Below are 21,111 nucleotides of genomic sequence, written 5' to 3' on the forward strand. Positions count from 1 at the left end.
GATAGGTGGTCATTACCCCTGTGTGTCACTGAAGAGGGGGACATCTATAGTGTCAAGTTTAAGTGGATTTTTGTCTTCCTCACCAATAGTACGTTAAAAATCAATGATGGTTTAGTTTGCTTCATGTTTATGCCCATATAGCCTTTTCTCCTCTGGAGTTCAAGTTCCTTCTCCTCTTCCTCTCCCTCCTCCCTTCCAACAGTGCCTAATACCAAGTAAGTACAATATGCCTCAAGGTGTTTCTAAGCTCTCAATCACACAATCAATAGAAGCCTCTCCACTCTAGGCTAGCTGCAATCTGCACCGAATCCCCTATTACCTTCCTTCTTGGTTTATTGCCTCATTGTGCTGGATTATTTCTATAAATAGCTTAAGGTGTAGCACAGGAGGTCAATTTTTCAAATTTCTTTGTGTACAAAATATCTTCTTCAGCCTCCACTTATGACTGATAGTTTGGCTGGATACAAACCCCTAGGGTGAAAATTATGTGCCTGAAAAACTTTGGAGGTATCTTTCTAATGCCTTCCAGGATCCATGGTGCTGATGACAAGTATGATAAGGTCAGATTTTAACTCTTTTTTTTTTTTTTTTTTTTGCAGTACGTGGGCCTCTCACTGTTGTGGCCTCTCCCGCTGCGGAGCACAGGCTGCGGACGTGCAGGCTCAGCGGCCATGGCTCACAGGCCTAGCTTCTCCGCAGCATGTGGGATCTTCCCCGACCGGGGCACGAACCCGTGTCCCCTGCACCGGCAGGCGGACTCTCAACCACTGCGCCACCAGGGAAGCCCTTAACTCTTTTTTTTAGGTGGGCGGTATTTTTCTCTCGGGTATGGATGTATCCTCTCAGTATTTTATTCTATTTTAATTTATTTTTTCAGCATTTTAATGTTTCACAATGAAGGGTGCCTAGGTATGAGTCTATTCTTGCTCATTTTGTGTAACTATTTTCAGTCTGAGGCCTGATGTCTACTTTCAGCTGTGGGGAATTTTGTTGCCCTTTGACAGCTTCCTTCCATTTTTTTTCTGGGTCTGGAGTATCTAATAGTAACATGTTGGATCTCCCAGATGCAGCCTCTCTAACATATTTCTATCACATTTTCCATTATGTCTTTCTTTTTTATATACTGAGAAATGTTTTAAATTCCTACTGAATTTATTTCAGCAACCATATTTTCATTTCCAAGAGACCTCTCTTGCTTTCTGACCATTCTCTTTTTAATTAACACCCTAATCTTATATTATAGTTGCTAGCTCTTTTTAAACCTCTCTCAGGATACTAATTAGGGTTTTTTCTTAAATTATTTTGTTCCCTAAATTGTCCCTGGTCCTACTAGGATACGTTTTCACTCTTTTTCCCCCTCTCATGTTGGAAGCTTTACTCAACTATCAGGCAAATGACAGTTACTTTCTATTTAAGAATGAGTGCAGAAAGCTCCCTGAAGTCAACGATTGATTGGTTTCTTATGCAGGAAAAAGCGGGGAGTAACTGTAATAGGATCTCTCCCAAACACAATTTTCTAGGGTGTAAAAACTCACACTAGCTGCCCTAGTTCTCGCCAGTTTCACTGGTTTCAAAATGAAATCATCTCATTTCAGGAGTGTGAGGGCGGGGCTGGGAGTCCACTCCTCCAAACACAACCCTTCAATGAGCTCCCCTATTTCAGTCACACTTTTAACTAACTCCACCCTCTCTCCTACATGCGCATCTGAGCATGGGCCTACTTCTGCAGGTGGGGTCAGAATCCTCCTCAGTTGCAGGTGTTCACTGTGCATATTCTAGGTGATGCTTTTCCTCTGTTCTACTGCTTCAGTTTCACACTCTTCCACTTGTCTTCCGTCTTTCAAAACTATGTTGAAATCTCTTGATTCTTGTGGGCTTATATACTTAAACACTTCGATACCATCATTGTAGTGTCTTGTGAAAACGGAGAAGAGCTAAAAGGGTTCTCAGTGCCTTCTGAATCTGCTATTCTGTGGTCCAGTGTTTAAACTTCTTGGTCTTCCCCAGTGTCTATCATTGCTTTTAGAAATACAATCTCCTGGTCTATTCGTGAAGGAAATGAATACATCACATCTAAAATGACAAGGAAGGCGGGTTAGATGCTCTAGGGTCTTGTCGTACTCTGCCATTTACTAATAAACCACTACGTGCTACAAATTGTAGGTGCTCATTTATAAAACGAAAGGGGGTAACCCTACACGAACTATAGATTTCTCCTACTCTAACATTTCATGATTTTCTAAGTTCTTTTCTTAAAATTTCTCTATATTATCATTAATTTTAATTAAAAAAATAAAAATCTAACTCTCTTTTGAAAACCAAAGAGTAATTCCCATAGTCCTACAATAATGGGATAATTAGTTCTGAAACCTGTCAAGTTTCATGTTTCATATGAAAAGAAAATCACATTAAATAATTTAAAAAAATTAAACATGAACTTTGTAGCACAAAGACAAGGTCCCCCAAAATGTTGTTCCTTTATTTACTAGAAATGTTCAGCTCTGCATTAAAGGTGAAAAAAAAAGAAACATATTATTTTTGAGGTACAAAAATTTCTTATGAAAATCAATTTTTCTTTTCTGTCCATACAAACAAAAGTATGGAATGACATTAGAGGTCAGGTTTAGTTGGTAATAGAATGTAGCTTCTTGATATTTTTTATTTTAGGAAAGGAGGATATCAACATCAAAACTTTTTTTTTACTTTTATTTAAAATGAGGCCATATTTTCCTCTTATAAAAACAGAGTTCAACTAGAACTGTCAATTTTCTCATCTGTAAAACAAGAACACTGAATCAGCTGACTATATTCATTCAGAACTCAATTTCTTTATCGTATGGTCACTATCACCTTAGTGATAGGTGTTTAGCTATCATTTGTATCATAAATACGACAGCTAAACACCAGCAACTGATTACATACATCACCTAAATCTAATATACTAAGGTTCTGAGGAAAGGAAAGTATATTACTAACGACATGTTTTGATTTTTATTTCTTAGAGTTCAAATGTCCACCATTCACCTTGGTCTAAGCTTAAGGAACCATTCAAGGGGATACAATGCAGATGGGAGGGGAAAACAGAACCCTCACACAAGCTGTGCCGTGTTGCAATCAGGCTTCCATTTGAAAAATAATCTTCTCTATAGCTTTAAAGTGATAACTTTGTACCTGCAGTGCTTCTTGTTTCAAACGGATTTTCTCTGGCTCTTCCTGAACACTTTCTGAGGAATCATCGGCCTCTTCGACTTCTGAGGAGGAAGGACTCTCTACTGTCACAGTCACAGGAAATTCTGATGGACCTGAGTGTCTGAAGAAGAAGACAGGAAATCACAGAGTTGTTACACTAAAGTGCAAAGAAAGAAGACAAGATTGTAAAAAAAGATAACACAAGCCAGATCCAAATATCCAAATATTAGAGGACATTTAACAAAAGTGATCTGAGGTATCATTATTTATAAATGTCTCTCACTGCTCCTTAGTCTAAAACAGGCAATGACTAAGTAAAATTACAGGAACTTATTTTTGCTATGTTACTGTACAGACCTCTGTTGTACATGGTTAGGATTAGTAATGGGAACTGCCCATATTATTTTATTAAGTTTCTTTCACAGAAGCCAAGTGAAGAGCCAAGGTAAACATTTTTTCTCAGATCAACTTTATACTGCAAATGAAAAATTTATTCTTCACCATCAGACACAAACAGTCTGGAAGAAAATGTAGTTTTTCAGAGGAAAATACATCAGTAAAGGGACTGATGAATAATCAGAAAGTCAACATATCTAAGCTGGGAATAACAGACATTAGAACTTTAAAAAAGAAATCACATACACATACACAACTAAAACTAACCCATCAAAAATTTCATCTTCTCACCACACTTAAGCCAAAACTAGGGTAACAGTAATACAATTCTCCCATCAAGACTCACTGCCACTGCAATGTTGTTTAATAGGACAGTTCCAAACATTTAAAACCTGACCTGGCCACAACCCCATAAAAGTCTACAGATCATAAAGAAGTGTGCTGGGATTATATAACCACGCAGAAGACAAGTCGCTAGGACATCATTTTGACAACAAGCAGCAAACCCTGCAGCACAGGAAAACCGTAACAGGAGAACGAGGTGCACACCTCTCTCTCTGGGCATGCAAGGGCAGGACTGACACCCAAGATGCTCTTCTCTCAACCTCAGCAGTGGTGCCTTTCACAGAGCAACTATGCAGTCTCCCAGAACCACTGGGAAGGAGAATCTGATACTGACAGTATTAGCTTGCCATGAGGCCATAAGCGAGGGAATGTGTGTGGCCTTGGTGAGAGAGCAGAGGTTTGGGAGATGTTGCTTTATATTGGCTTTCAGATCAGGAATTTGTACATATAGCCCGCAAACAACGTTTCTTGAAAACATGTGAACATTCTTCAGTATGAGAGCTCCATGTGAGGGGTCAGAAATGGCACTCAAGTTCGTTTCACTGGGTAACAGCTGATTTGCGGACTGGAAAACAGGCTTCCTTGTTTACAGGCATAACCACAAGGCTGCCAGTTGTGTGCCAAATCCACACAACTACACAGTTGCATTGGGAGAGTGACCAAACATGTTTTACATGGATTTATTTCAGAGAGGGAAATGCTTCTTGTAAGGCTCTGTCAGTTTAAAAAGCAAGGAGAATGACCATCCACCTTTCCCAATTCAAGCCCTATATATCATAAATATGATAGCTAAACACCAGCAACGGATTACATACATCACGAGCTTTGATGAATGGAAAGCCCCTAAAAAGATATCAACAAAACGAAGTTAGATCTTCATGTAAATACATCACCAGTTAAACCCAGTTAATACAACTATTTATTATTATGTACAGTATCCACACAGAATTGTGTATAAAAATAAATAAGCTCAAAACAAGGACCTGGAGGGCTCTGCTATGGAGAAAACTGACCAGAATTCAGCTGACTGGCTCGGTAATAACTCTCTGAACTGCTGAGAGACCCCTTCAGTTCCTATGTTCAGGATGCTTGAGATTTCAGTCTCACTTCTTTAAATGGTGATATTAATCATTCTCTAATTTACCACCCTGTGTGAGGAGGATGGACCTGAGATTAAGTGTCTCAGGAAGAAGATAGGAAACCACAAAGTTGTTAAACTCAAGTGCAAAGACTGGGGATTCAACACTATAGTTTATGCCACAGCAATTCACATTACCATTTGCAAAAAAGTAGTCGGTTGTCGAATGGGGATTATAAACATCCATTTAACATGAGCAACTGAACAGATATTTTACACAGTAACTACTTCAAGTACTATTTAAAATCAATTCTCTTTGTTTTCTTAAGCAATTGTTAATCCCCAATTTCGTGAATACTACCAAGTCAGTCACTTGAAAATCATCTAGAGCAATCTATTTCACTTAGCAAGCCTAAAGCTATAGTTCAACCATTTTATTTACTGTTCTGTGACAAAAATTACTCTCAACAGCTATCCCCTGGATAAGGAATCAGGTAAAGCTAGTTTGACTCACTAAATCTGATTTACTGAGTTAATAAGCCAGTTGTTTTAGAAAAGGTCTAATGCATAATTTTCATCCATTCTGTATTAAACTATTTCCCATGTCTAAAATGTCTTTTTGCCCATTCGTACATATCCAAATTCCTACTTCTGTGCTGTAGGGCTTCACGCAACTACACCTGCCTTTAATGAAACTTTTCTCACATGCACAATTGGTGATAATTTTAGTCTCCTCAAGACTCCCACGGGGTTAGCTCTGTTGTGACACTTGAGAAACAACTTGAAACTCCCAATTACTTTTTGTTTTTCTTCCTTAGAGGGCTCATTAGGCAGAAGCCATGTGTGAGTTATCTTTTTTCCTCTATAGAAAGCACCAGAGACCGCTCACATAACAGAAGTTCCAAAATAAAGGACTCTGAATGATTGAAAAAGACAGGGAATGCAAACACGTTACCTGTTGCTTTTTGCACGTTCTGCAGTACGCCACGGCCAGAAACCAGACACACCAGGTGGTAGAGGTTCAGGACCATAACATTCTTTACCAGCAGAGTGTTTCCTTCCATTACTTACAGGTTGCTTTGCGGCCAAGCCTATGTTTGACAAAGCATGAAACGAAGGAATCAAGATGCACCAAAGGTCTACAGAGCAACTGTCACATGTGTACACTTTGAAAGGAATCAAACAGGGACTTGACAATGATGCCAAGGCCATTAAAAAGAGGATTGTTTTGTACAAAGGTTTTACATAAGCCAGCATTTTTAAAAAATATAAGTTCTCTACAGTAACAAGTTATTTTAACTAAAACAAAAGTATTGAGATGTGCAGAAATGCAAAAATAAATTTTTAAAATACTCCCGAAGTATGATACATTTTATGTATCATGCAGAAACACTCAAGTTTACTGAATCTTAGAACACCTTTGGCATTTCTGAATCTCAAGGACACAGAAACACAGATACACCCATGACTTCTGCCAAACAGAATCTTCAGAATTAGACCAAAATTTCAATTTAAGATGAATTTTTCTATGTGAAAACAATAAAAGTTATAAGGCTGCAAGTTGCTGGGTGGTAGGTGAGTCAATGTTACTCTCCTATAAGCCTGTCAACCTTCACTGCTCCTTTGATTTCATACAGAAAACACACAAAAACACAAATGAAACCCACTGGATAAAAGAGTGAAATGTGGAGACTTATCCTATATTTCAGTAGTAAAGAGGCAAGTATCTTTATATGAAATATTTGGTTGCAAAAACTAGACCTACGTGTTAATATTTTATTTACAACAAGCCACATATTAAAATTCACATTTAAATATTTAATTTGAATTTACTGAAAACAAACATCATAGGTTAAAATGGTTATATTTATCCTTCAAAGCTACTATATTTTGTGTTATTTTATTTATTTATTTTAATAGATCTTTATTGGAGTATAATTGCTTCACAATTCTGTGTTAGTTTCTGTTACACAACAAAGCGAATCAGCCATATGCATACACATGTCCCCATATCCCCTCCCTCTTGAGCCTCCCTCCCACCCTCCCTATCCCACCCCTCTAGGTCATCGCAAAGCACCGAGCTGATCTCCCTGTGCTATGCTGTTGCTTTCTACTATAGTTTAGCAACATTAGGATGCAGGGTAAAATGGAGTGTATGTGGTAATATAGGACAAATATTTCATAGAGTGTAGCTTATTGATAATCACCACACGATCCTGTGTGATTTACATGCCTCTTAAAAATATATAGGAGCTCAGTTCATTTTGTGCTATTTTATTGTGTTTTTTAACTTAATTACAGTCAAAAAAATGTTTGTATGCATGTGGTTTGTATGTGTATACCCTTCCTTTACTTTCAGAAACGAATGCAAATACATTTGTATTAAAAGTTTTTTAAATTATACTTTTCTTGTTAGGAGATAAAAAAATTTCTAATAAAAGTTCCCATCTTTTTTTAGGCATACAAAATGACAATATAAATGTGACACAATTCACACCATTATTTCACCCTATACTCACCAGGATCTAGGTATATACCCAGATACTGACTGGCTTACCTCTATGTCTCCAAATAACTGAGGCAAATAGAAAAAAAAAGCCCAAGAAATAAAATTACTCTTAAAATAGCTCAATGAGTTTGTATATTTCAGTTATATTTCCACTTTGTTTCATCATGCTAAATAAAAAAAAAACGTTTAACTGTTTTCTTCTCATTCCATGATGCCCTATTATATACCACCAGGTACTAATTTTACAGAATTCCTAATATACATGCTTTATTAATATATATATTTCCATTTCTAATATCATAGCGAAAGTCAACTTAGCTATTTTAAGAATACTGTACACATGATATAAATTTTTAATAATAATATCTAATTACTGTGATACCACAAATCTTAACTTCTTTGTATGTACTATTTGATTATTAAAATATCACTCTCTTGAAATAACAATTGGCAGACAATCATAAGCTTTTTTTTGACTTCATAAACACTCTTAACAACTTATTTAATACACTATTGTCCAAGCAAGTTGATTAACAGAGAATCAAAAACATACATCTTTAAGTAGAAAAAAAAAAAAGCTGTATTTATGAAGATGTTTCCAATAGTTTATTTTAGGTTATTTCCAATTGTTCACCAATTTAAAAAACTGACCAACTCAATGAAACCTTGTGAATACAATGTTAAAAAGTATAACTATGAATCACAGAATTTAAATTTAGTATGAAAAGATAAGGATGGCAAATTATATTGAAGTTATGTGGAATTATGTTTATAGACAGCAGGAAGAGAAAATAAAAAAGTAAATATTGCTAGATAGGATAACGCAATTAGAGGTGGTCTTTTAAATTTTTCATTTTTATGCTAATACAATACCTTTATAAAACCCAAAAATCTTCAAACAACACATTTTAAAAAAATTGTGGTAAACTACACAAAACAGAAAGTTTATCATTTTAACCATTTTAAAGCGAACCGTTCAGTGATATTAAGTCAACACATTTTTAAAACTTTCAGAGGGAACCTGAATAAAAGATGTGTTGTCCATTGGTGATTTTAATGTATCTGGTATATAACTAAAGTCACCACAAAACTCTTTCTGGGAAATTGGCAGATCATAAACATAAAATATTTATTTTGCTTTATATCAAACCTTATTGTTTTGCTGTTTCAAAATTCAAATTTACTCACAAGAAAGAGTCAGTTTCATATTAGATTTGGTTTCACAAATGCTGCTCCTGCTGTTCATTCTTATCACCAAAAAAAGAAAAGACTATTTGTGACTAACGATAATATGTTCCAGAAAATAAAAAGTTAAAAGGTTTTCAATCTGCATTTCTGGGAACCTAAATTAAAGCATCACACAACATTTTCAAAAACAGAAAAGCCATTTGATTTGACTAAAAACTTAGTTTTAAGATGGCAGAAAGTACCTTGATAATATTCTTTTAAGAAAGAAAGAAAAACAAGCCATTAAAGAGAAATTCTTCTGAGCGAACTGAAACATGTTATGTATGTCTGACTTGGCACTCCTTCCATCTGGAGAACTTTTTTGATAATTGCTTTCATCACAGAATGATCTAAAGTAAAATGAACTGAAGTTAGAGTAATTATTTCCCAATGAGTGTCTATTTCCATTTAAAACCAAAAGCCAACTAATTATTGCTTTTCCCATAAATTTAAATATGAAATCTACATTATGTAATTATATACTTAATACCCCTTTGTGTATTCTAATTTCTTCCTCAGAAACCTAAGATGCCATCTTGCAGACTGCCCCCAGTGGCTACTATTTTGGCAGCAGCAAAGGTCAACTTCAAACATTTTGCATCTAAAGTGGCTTTGGATACCTTTGGATAGAAAGTACAGTCTGAGCACTGTCCAGACACTTAGATACCTAAAGGGCATCTAAGATAACAAATCAAAGTCCTGATATTCCCTCAAAAGCTGCTCCTCCCATCAGCCCCCTTTTTCTAAGTAATACCACCCAGTTGCACACATAATCATCAACGACTTGTCTCCTTGTTACTATTCCCTTCATACCTCACAACTAATCTATCTGCAGGTCTTGTTAGCTACACCCTGAAAACACAACCTGAATTCAACCACTTTTCACTTGCTGCAAACTTCCAACCTAACCTAGGCCATAAACATCTCTTATCTGGACCACTGTGATAGTCTCCTAACTGGTCTCCCTGTTTCTCTTCTTTATCCTCCCAAGTCCATTCTCTATACCAGGTCACCTTATTCAGATACTATTTGGATCATGCCTTCTTCCAGTTTGAAACCCTCTACTCATTTAGAATAATCCACATCTTTACTCTGGCCTTCAAGACTTTACAAGAGCAGACCCCTGGCTAGCTCCTTGACCTCATGTCATACCACATTCTTCTTCACTCAGTACTCTGCCCAGATTGGCCTTCTTGCTTTTCCTTAAATACTCCACCCACCTACATGCCTGCATATTCATTGCCCCCTTGTCCTGGAATGTGCTTACCCCAGATCTTCCATGGCTTGCTCCTCTCTTCATTCAGGTCTCCGTTCAAATGCCACTTCTCCAGTGAAGCTGGCCCCTAACAAACCTGTCCAATGGAGTCCTACCTGCCCCCCCTCACTCTTCTTACATTAACATATTTTTGCACTTCCTACTCTCTAAAATGATATTACTTATCTCTTTACTAATTTCTATCTGAACTCCTTCACTAGAATGTAAGCTCCATGAGGGCAAGACTTTTGTCTGTCTGGTTCACTGCTTTATCCGTAGTGCCTAAACCCGTATCTGGCACACAGAAGGTATTAAAAAAATTACTTGTGAAACTGACAAATGAATAAAGTACTCCTTGCAAGAATTCAGAGGTTGCACAAGAAGCAAATAATGCTCTTGGTGGAAGCAGGCTTAGTATCTAGGTTCACCTCTATTCAGAGTAGAGATAAGAACAATTTACAAGTATAAATCACTTTAATCAGTAAATTATCTGCTCAAACCATAAGGGAAGTACAACATTAGAAAAGTACTGTTTTCTAGGATACAAACAATTAACAAATTCAAACAATGTGTGTATAGAGAATACACACTAAAAACCTATCATGAAAGTATGATGGTCAAGAACTGTCACGGTAAAAGGTCAGACAAAAACCAGAACAAATGATCATGAATTCTAGTCGTTCTGGGGCTGAACAACCTACTCATTTAATCAAAAGGGATCATCGCAAAAGCACAGGTATTAAAAAATATTACATGAAAGAAACTATCATGAGTCATTTAAGTGTTGAGTGGACCATCACATTAAAATAACTGGAGTCTTTCAATACCCCATGACATACAGAAATAGCAAGTCAGACATATGGAACTAACAGCATATGATACAACCCTTACAAACTCTCACTACAGAAGAATGGACACCTGGTGTAATTAACCAACTAGCCAAATGAATACAAACAGCCAGTAAACCTCACCAGTAAATCAAATGAATACAAAATAAAACAAAATGTGGTTATTCTCCTATCAGATTAAGCCAAGATTCTGTAAGAGAAGTCTTTAAAATGTCTATACCCTTTTGATCCAAAAGAAATAGTCAGAGATATAGGTAAGGATATATATCAGAGTACTATCTGTAACTGAAAAACTGGACATACCTTTTATACAAGATCGGATAAGCTATGTGCACTGTGGCATATTCATATAATGGAACACTGAAGGGTCACAAAAAAAATGATGCAGTAAGGCTTCCCTGGTGGCGCACTGGTTGAGAGTCCGCCTGCCGATGCAGGGGACACGGGTTCATGCCCTGGTCCAGGAAGATCCCACATGCTGCGGAGCGGCTGGGCCCGTGAGCCATTCCCGCTGAGCCTGTGCTCCGCAACGGGAGAGGCCACAACAGTGAGAGGCTCGCGTACCGCAAAAAAAAAAAAAAAAAAAAAAGATGCAAATTTACTGACTTGCTAAGATGGTCATACTGAATTAACTGAAAAAAGTTATAAAATTTGGAGTAATCCCACTTGCATAAAAAAGGGAGAGGTACTCATTTTTGTAGTCTTACGGTTTTTTAAAAGTGCTACCAGCCAGTGTTTGTGAGAGGCAGGCTTCATTCACATCCACTCTTGGGGTGGACTACAAATTGGCATAGCCTTTCTGGGTGGTAATTTGGCAATGTGTATGAAAAGTCTTAAAAATATGTCACACTTAGTCATTCCACTTGTAGTACCTTATTCTACAGAAGTAAGCCCGATGGACACAGAGATGTATATACAACGTATTCACGTTGTTTCTGACAGGGAAAAGCAAACTGTCTCAATCTAATTGCAAAGAATTGATTAAACTATGGGACATCAATATGATGGAACACTACATGATACCTCATTAAGTGAAAAAAGCAGGAATATGAAATAGCAAGTATACTACAATTCTATTTTTGTAATCCCTAAGTGTACAAATATATTTATAGAAAACAATAAAAAGACTGAGAATATATACACCAAAATGAACAGTGATTATGTCTGGGTATTAAATTTATAGGTAATTGTTCTCTTGTTACTCTGTATTTTCTGTAAAGAATATATGTAACTCTTAGAGAAAGTTTAAAAGCAACATAAAAGCTATCAGAAAAATGAGGCCTTAAAAAAAGTCCTATCACAACAGTATCATGCCAAAAGCTAAGCATATATTATATTAAAAATTCAGTATTTTCAATTTAAGAATTTACCTCCAAGCCATAAATCCTCACTAAGAGATTCTGCAAAAGCACGAGCACCCAGGTCACCAATGAGCTTGTTGCAGTTCAGAGCGATGCGCCTCAAACCAGGCATACAGTCAAGATCAGGTCTCCTGTAACGAAGACTCTCAGCCCAGGTTTCTTCATGCCTTCTGATAGTCTGATACTTCAAAGATTTAATGGGACAAAATTAAGATGTTTCAATAAGGAAACAGGATGTGCCTACTGAGTATGGCTTATTATGTCAGAGATTTACACACACACATATCACGCATATATGCCAGAAGAATCAAGCTGAGAAATTAAACAGTTCTGCTTTACGAGTCCAGTGACCCACATTCTAGTCGGTCAGTGATTAGATTCCAGCCACTGGATGACCTGTTTTTGAACAGTTATGTAAAGTTGTATAACTCAATTACAGTCTAAGAATTATTTTCCTTATCATCTAAGTCAGGGAATTGATTCTAAATTCTATCATTGCTGAGGCTCTAAATTTCATCATTCTGTCCTCCAATGGTCTCCAAACACCTGACTGGGCAACCCATAAGAAAACTTTTTAATATGCATCTTATTTTTTAACAAATTATATACACAAAGTTCTATACATATAATTTAGGTACATTATAAACTACACAGATATTTTTTAAATGATACAAAGCTAAATAGGTTCTAATATTTTCTTTTCCTAACTCCTAAGGCATTATTGAATTTTATTTATTTTTAAAAAGTATTTATTTATTTATTTGTTTCTTTGTTTGGCTGTGCCGGGTCTTTAGTTGAAGCCTGCCAGATCTTTTACTTATTGCATGTGGGATCTAGTTCCTTGAGCAGGGATCGAACACAGGCCCCCTGCATTGGGAGGGCAGAGTGTTAACTGCTGGACCGCTAGGGAAGTCCCAGGCATTATTTTTAAAACTATATTTACAAAATGGATCTTACATGCTACCTAGCATGTGGACACAAACTTCAGAGGCCTGGACTATGCACAGCAGTTTGATGTGCCTTGGGAAGATAATGGTTTGACATTTAACCACAAGTCTTGTCTTAAAGACATTCAATTCTTTATATTCATAAAATCAATTTTGGTAACAGGGAACACTGACTTTAAATCAAAAAAGTCTTGTTACATTCTTGAAAACATAAAAGACTCAAAGTGCCTTTGACACTCTAAAAGCAAAATCATTAGTGTCATTTTCCTATTAACAATGGCTTATAAAAGCTCCAAGCAGAAATAACAGCAATCACTTACACAGTGCTTAGTATGTGCCAAGCACTATTTATACAAATGAGTTCATTTAAACCTCACAATGAGGCATAGACGTTAAGTGATTTGTCCATGGTCACTAGCTATGAAAAGGGAGAAAGGGAATTTGAACCTAGGCCATTTGGCTTCGGCACCCAGGTTCTTGACTGTTCTCTACCCGAGGGGTCAATGGACTTGCCCTGTATAGGCTCAAAGAATTTTTCAATTTCTAAAATCTAAATTTAAACATTTCCAGCTTTGTGGGCTATACAGTTTCTGTTGCAACTACTCAACCCCCCTGGCGTAGGCTGAAAGTAGCCATAGCTACCATGTAAACAATGGGTTCCACTATGTTCCAAAAAACTTTCTTTACAAAATCAGGCGACGGGCTGGATCTGCCCACCAGCCATAGTTTACCTATCCCTGATCTGCACCATCAAACTATTAAAAAGACTTCATGTCAAATTATTAAATAATTTAGGTCTAAATACAGTAATTATAACCACTGTAAAGTTGTTAAGGCATTAGTTTAAAAACTGTATTTACAAGTTGCCGATGTAGTGATGTTTATTAGTTTATAAACTACAGCAGCTAATAGACACTTGATTCATTAAAATCTTGAAGACTATAATGGCATAGTTTCTTCACAGCATCACAATCAATGTTTTCAGTAACTAAAAATACATAGAAGTATTATTATGTATTATATATTAAATCTCCTATTTCTAAAATTAAGTGGACTATCTTTACTAAGTGGTAGAATCCCAAACTGAAAACTGGTCTTATTCTTTCAACAAAATGAAAGATGCACTCACAGGTATCAAAAGACAAAAATTAACTGCCATCTGTGTCAATGTATTAATGTGCTTCAATCACATATGTTTTCATGAAAGTTTAAACATAAAATCACCTTTAAGATCTTGGCCATGTAATCTGCTCCCTGCCATGTCAGATTATACCCCGTGAAGTTTACTGTCTTAAGAGTGATAGAGTTCTTTACACCTTGCCAAATAACTAAAAGGAAAAAAAAACAACCCACACACACAGTAAGATGAAGAGCCTATACATTTGTCAATCTTGACTTATTTGCTTTTCTTGAGTCAATTGGAGGTTTACAGCCACATTCTTAAAATCATTAACTACAATCTTCCCAAACAGGTAACTGATGAACTGATGCATTCTAAAGCTTGTCAGTAACAAAGTTATTCCAGTTTACAGCAACAGTTTAATTCTATTTAGTACTAAAACTGAATACACTGGATACTGCAAACTTTCTTCCCAACCACTCAGTAAAGTACTACATACTTTTGAGACAAAGGAAAAAAAAAGAAAAACCTAAAGAGCCTAAGACTCTTCCGATTTTCAGTTCCAATGATACATGCCAATCTTGATGATCAATCAGCGATTTAAATGTCAACTATAAACCCAGTATTTTATTAGCTGCTAGAGCAATAGAAGAGGGAGGACCTCAAACCCTCTGTTCCCTCAAATTGAAAGGCAGGCTTCCTTACCCCTTCAGACCACTAATGGACACAGGGAACGTACACTAATGTTTCAGGACCCCAATCAAGAATCACCTGCTTTGTGATTAGGTCCATCATACACCCTCACCAACACCACTGAGTTTGCTGCTCCTATGGGACGTTACATATATTTCCTATTTGAACACATACCACAGTGCATTACAATTATGATTGCAGATAGATGTTCTAACAATTTAAAGAGAATGATGACTTTTTTGCTCTTTACATCTTGCTATTTCCCTTCCCATAATATTTCTTGAAGAGAAACCATAAAAATATAGACAAACACAAAAAACAGGAAATATACAAAACGTGTGGTTTGTGGCTTAACACAAACTTAAGTAAGATTAATTCTGACAGTATCCAGCATGACAACCTTCCATGATACAAATGAAAATGGACCAAGGTTTGAGCAGGTACAGGAGACAATCCACGCATGCACAACACCAAGAAAAGGTAGACAGGAAAAGGTAGACAGACATGGTGTGTAGGAAATCACGAGACCAGTCCGATGGGAAGAGACTTAAACAAGACTGAAACTCACTTTCGAAACCTCCGTCTCCAACTGGACAATTCGCAAGACACAGGTGCAACAAAGTGGCCAAATATTCAATCCCTTTAATAGGGAGGAACAGTTTAAAATTTTATTGCTTTAGTTTGCCCCAAAAGCAACTATCAAAGGTTGGCAGGACACAATGAAGGCTTACCTTTGTTAACATAGTTAAGTCTCTCTCTCTCAGAACTAGCCCACTTAGCTCCAGGTTCCTTAGCGCACCCGATGCACTTATAGCCTTCATAAGCTTTACACAACTGGAAGGTCACATCTTTATTTCTTATCTCAGGAGCACGACTTATGTAAACTTCATTTCTGTCACAACCTAAAGCAAAAATATTGTAAAATGAGTGGTTTAAACCATACATTTTATCATCATTAAAAAGCACCTAAATAAAAAGAAAAAAAGCATCTGCTCTGTGCTAAGGATTAGAAACGACTCCTGCCCTTAAAGCCTTCGTTAAGGAGGAAGATGTATAAACTCAAAATTTCAATCACATGAGATAAATAAACATAACCTTTATGCATAGAGGTGCCTATGGAGGCAAAAAGTTATATCTAAGTGACAGCTTCATGAGAACCCTGAAGTAGAATCTAGAAAGATGAGGCTATGCAGAGTTGGAGTAGGAGGTGCATTAACTGCAGAGGGAACATCTGTGAAAAGACACTCAAGCCTGACTCCTGCTGGGCACTGTAAATACTTCAGGTGGGGACGACTAAAGGCCAGGGGTCCAAGTGTGAGAAGAGACACAAAGGAAAATAGAGATGCTGGCAGAAGCAAGCCTGGGAGCGAGCATGGCTTTTATCCCACAGGTGATGAGGCCTGGGACTACCACTGGCTGAGTAAGGGTGCCTCCGCTGATTAGAAAAAGGTGCCCCGCTGCTGAAGGACCAATTAGATAAAGGGAGTGATCCCCAAAAGTTCCCCTTCCTCAGGGCCAAAGAGCCCCATGACGGGGCTTCCCTGGTGGCGCAGTGGTTGAGAGTCCGCCTGCCGATGCAGGGGACACGGGTTCATGCCCCGGTCCGGGAAGATCCCACATGCCACGGAGCGGCTAGGTCCGTGAGCCATGGCTGCTGAGCCTGCGCGTGCGGAGCCTATGCTCTGCAACGGGAGAGGCCACAACAGTGAGAGGCCCGCGTACCGCAAAAAAAAAAAAAAAAAAAAAAAAAGAGCCCCATGAGGCTTGGCCCAGCACAGTTCAGACTACACGCCTCTCTAGGCAGGGCAAATGCTGGGTGGCTAGTATGCACTAACTCTGTGTGGGCAAGCCATTAGCAGCATTATTTTAAGCATAGCTTTTTATGTTACAAGATCACTCAACCCGAGTAGGCAGATGAACTTAGAGGAGCTGAGCCCAGGAGCTGCGAAACCACCCAGGAGTTTCTGCCATAGTCTGGGCAAAATGTAATATGGATGAAGAAGCAAATTTAAGAGGAGGCCAAAATCTACAAGCTAGCCCCACTGGATGCAAGACATAAAGGAAGTTCAGTGAAGGAACTCTGAAGAGAATGGGCTCAACAATAAATTTTTGTTACATTCAATGTAAAATATGTGGCAAAATTAAGTACAGTGGCCTTTAAGGTCCCTTCCAGCTCTAATTTCTTTTGATTTCTAACTTATTACTCTGCTTAAGTAAAGTCCCTTCAGAGGTACAGAACAGTTCTTACACCTGAATGGGATGCAAAGAATAATCTGACTTCTGTTCACCAGGGGATGAATTGAACTGTCCTTGCAGGAGAGATAACAGATGGTGTGAACCCCAGATCCTAGTAAAGGGCCAGGCACACGATAAGTATTCAGCTTTTCGAAAACAAACGAACAATCATTTCCTTTCCTAGATCTTCACACCCTTCCTCTGCTGGCTACTTTCTCTCAGCTTATAAACATCCTCAAATATACCCACTTAAAAAACTCTCAGACCTATAATTCTTTGGATATTCTTGTGGATAACCTAAGTCTCTCCCATGCCTTCAAACACCTGTCCTTCCAGAAAGCCCAGATCTGTATCTTGGGCCCAGACCTGGCCCCTCTACCAGGTCCCTCTAAAGCACTGAAGATCAAGTAAGGTCCTCTCGCCACCCCCAATCCCCCTCTACTATGCTCTGTATCTCACAAAAAGATGCAGCTGTAAACTGTCACCCACACTTGCTGCCCTCCCTTTTCTAACTGGTCACCAGGCCTCACCCATTCTCTCTCAGATCTGCAAAATCCAGTCCCACCTTTTATAACTTAAGTGGGACCCTTTGATTACAATTCACACTGCACCTAAACAACTGCCTTCCACATGGAAGTCCCAGGGAGCCTCTAAACCAGAATTCCATTTCACTGTTCTTTGGTGTTTCCCACAGCCTTCAGGATAAACATCCAAACTTCTGACATGACAAACAAGGCCCCTTTCTGTGGGGCCCCACTAGGTTTCCAGTATCAACTCTCATTGCTTTCCCAAACCCTGAGTTCCAGTCCTGTGCCTGAGTTTTGCCATATTTTTTTATATTTCTCAAACTTTGACACACACTGCTCCCTCCTGCCACCCCAGGAGCTTCTACATATCCTTAGAAAGGATGGCACCTCCTCCAAGGAGCCTACCCTGAACTTTCCCTTCCAAGATTCTGTGCTCTGCAAAGGGGAAAGATGGTGGGGAGGGATACATTAGGAGTTTGGGATTAACATGTACACACGACTATATATAAAATATATAGTCAACAGGGACCTACTGCATAGCACAGGGAATTCTACTCCGTATCCTGTAACAAACTGTACGGGAAAAGAATCTGAAAAGGAATGGATATATGTATAACTGAATCACTTTGCTGTACACCTGAAACTAACACAATATTGTAAATCAACTATACTCCAATATAAAATAAAAATTAAATTAAAGAAAAAAGAGATTCTATGTTCTGTAGCACCAGAACTCACTTCTTCCAGAACACTGACTACTGTGCTTGTGTTTACTTGCCACCCAGTAGAAGGGGAGCTTACCTAGGGCAGAAGCGTCATCTCCAGCAGCCCTTGGTTCTGACAACTCATTCAAGTGCCAGGATACTTTACACACATAACCTGCTTAATTAATTCTAAGAACCCACAGAAAGAGTGGTTTTTAATGTCATTTTACAAGTGTGGGGATTGTAGCGAAAAGAAACCTGCCCAGGCCACAGTGAGCATAAGGCCTGGAATTCGAACCCTAAGCTGCCTTCACACTGGTGCTCTTTCCACTATAGGATACTATTGAAAAAAAATTTCTTTTTCCTGAGCCCTGTTTGAATGGAAAGGAAATGAAGCTGGGATATATCAATTTCCTAATCGCTTTGGTCTGTACCAGGCAAAGTCATTCAACACACCAGGTAACATCTGTGCAACTATTAACGACGCTCCAAACTGTGCTAAGTGTTCTACATTGTAGAGTCTACAAGCATTAACAGAGTGCACCCTTGTAACCCCCACAGAGAGTGGGTCCTGTTAAGCCCATGCTTCAGATGAGAACACTGAGACCTTGAAGCCTTAAAGCACTCGGCCGGGGTCACCGAGCTGGCAGGGGTCCTAAGCCGCACGCCCCGTCTAGTGCACGCACACCCGGGCACTGGGCACCGGTTCTAGTGCCCACCCTCCACCTTGCACCATCTAAAACCTCGCTTCTCAGCGCCCACATGAGGGCCCCTGGAAGCGGGAACTACAAACCTGTCTCGCCAAGCCGTGGCTGGAAGAAACTCTGGATACAGATCACGGGCAGAGGGTGCTCAAGAGCGGCGTCCAGTCTATCCCACGAGGCGGTCGGTGTTGAAGTCAGCAGCCCTCCCGCAGGGAAGCGCGAACGGCGGGCAGAGGCAGTGAGTCCTGCAGCGCACACAGGTCCTCACAGCGCCAGAAGTCGGCCACGCTGTCGCGGCGCAGCTTCACCGAGTGATCATGACCAGAGCGTGGCCTCGGGGACGCTGGCTGCGGACACGATGCCCACAGCCGCCTGGCGGTCCCTGCTCGCCTCCCGGCCCCTCGGGCGCCCACCGCCCGGCGGCTGCGGCGCCGCAGCGTGGGCAGGACCCGCGTAGCAGGCGGAAGACGCAGGGCCACGGGCCCCAGCTACGCCGGCCCCCTCCATGCCACGACCCCGCGCCCCCGCATCGCCGGCTGTTGGCGCCGGCCTCAAAGCCCCGCGAGACGCGGCGCGGCGGTTTAAACTTCCGGGCGGGGCCGTGGGGGCGGGGCTCGAGGACGTCAGTGCACGCCCTGTGCGCCAGCACGCAGCCCCGCCTCCCACGGGGACCCGGCTTGAGGAGCAGTGGTGGAAGCTTCGAGACTAGGACGGCGCGAAAGGTAGGAGATGTGGAGAATTTGGGGTTTCGAAAATGCGTTTGCTGACTGATCCAAACAAAAGTGAGACATGATGGTATCAGCGCATTTTAAAAGTAAACTCCCGCTAAGTGTCTGTGCTCGCGCCGCCCAGGAGTGTGCACTTCGCGAGGGACACAGGAGAGGCTGAGCGAACGTTTGCCTGTGGTCCGTTACCTGGTGCGCGGGTGTGTGAATTTCTGCGGAGAGCCCTTCATTTCTGCGGAGAGAATTTCTGTAGTTTCTGCTGACTTGACACGGTGGTTGGCAAACGGTGACGTGTTCCGTGCATTCAGGACATGATTGTGGTTACTAATAATCACTTTCTTTATTTATTTGTACTGACAACTCCGAGAATTTACTACTGAATATCCACTTTACAGAGGAGAAACTGAGGCGTAGGAAGTGAAGTGACTGAGTGAGAGGAAGGACTCAGACGATTGGTGTCAGTAAATTAACCCTGCAAGGAGGCCGTTAGACTGCAGTGGCTCTAGTGATGCGGCTGCCTACGTAAACCAACCAAAATCTAAGCCTGTCAACGCCTCAGGGTGACGAAAACCGCTGAGGACAACCAGTCACAAACGACCAACTAGGCGTTAAAGCCATAGTAAATCAGTCATTTCCTTGCTTTGCTTCTGCCCTTTTAAAATAAACATCTCTGCAGCTCCTGTGGCTGGAGTGCTCCTCACCTCTTCTGCTTTGTGGTGCCTGAATTGAATCTATTTTTGCTCACATAAAGTGTTAAAACTTTAAATATGCCTCAGTTTGTCTTCTAAGATTGGCCGTAGAAGTTGGATTTGTGTCCAGTTTCTAGAACAGTGGTCGTCCTCTGGTCAGGCCTTAGGCGTTACGTGTACAACGTTCCTCTTCTACCACCACCTTCTGGATGCCTCCACCCACTACCAGCTCCCGCGCATCAGATCCCCTAGATGAGGTCAGCAATGGCTTTTACATGCAACGTGCTCACATTATAACATCGCAGCCACTCCTGTGTCTTCCAGCTACTGTGTGAAGTGAAACATTACCATTCCTGTTGAAGAGTCCCTGGTGTGACCACTTTCCCAAACACAGCCACTCCCCAGCTGACCCTGGACATTTTTTTCATTCGGGTCTGTTTTTCTTCAGATGATTTTCTAGTAATTTATACAAATATGTGAATCTGGATAAACTAATATATTTTACTCTCAATTTCAGGTTGCATCCTTTGCTCTCCAGCAATCATTGGAGTGCTGTTTT

General features: G+C 39.7%; 1 protein-coding gene across 9 annotated transcripts in view; it reads left to right on the forward strand.

Annotated features, from left to right (window-relative positions):
• Nucleotides 1-20,862, forward strand: part of LOC111170797 (uncharacterized) — a 77,534-nt gene extending 56,672 nt beyond the window's left edge. For 6 of the 9 annotated variants that reach the window (XM_089917953.1, XM_089917949.1, XM_089917951.1 and 3 more), the window contains one exon: nt 600-20,862. In XM_089917953.1, the coding sequence (XP_089774079.1) occupies nt 19,456-19,905 (450 nt within the window). In that variant the 5' untranslated portion in view covers nt 600-19,455 and the 3' untranslated portion in view covers nt 19,906-20,862. The remainder of the gene's footprint in view (nt 1-599) is intronic. The other 3 variants (XM_089917952.1, XM_089917956.1, XM_089917950.1) reach the window with 2 other exon arrangements.
• The last annotated feature ends 249 nt before the right edge of the window (nt 20,863-21,111 follow it).

Source organism: Delphinapterus leucas, chromosome 9 (assembly GCF_059928025.1).
Source record: "Delphinapterus leucas isolate spDelLeu-1000000601 "Yukka" chromosome 9, BTC_Dleu_Yukka2, whole genome shotgun sequence".
Lineage (NCBI taxonomy): Eukaryota > Metazoa > Chordata > Mammalia > Artiodactyla > Monodontidae > Delphinapterus > Delphinapterus leucas.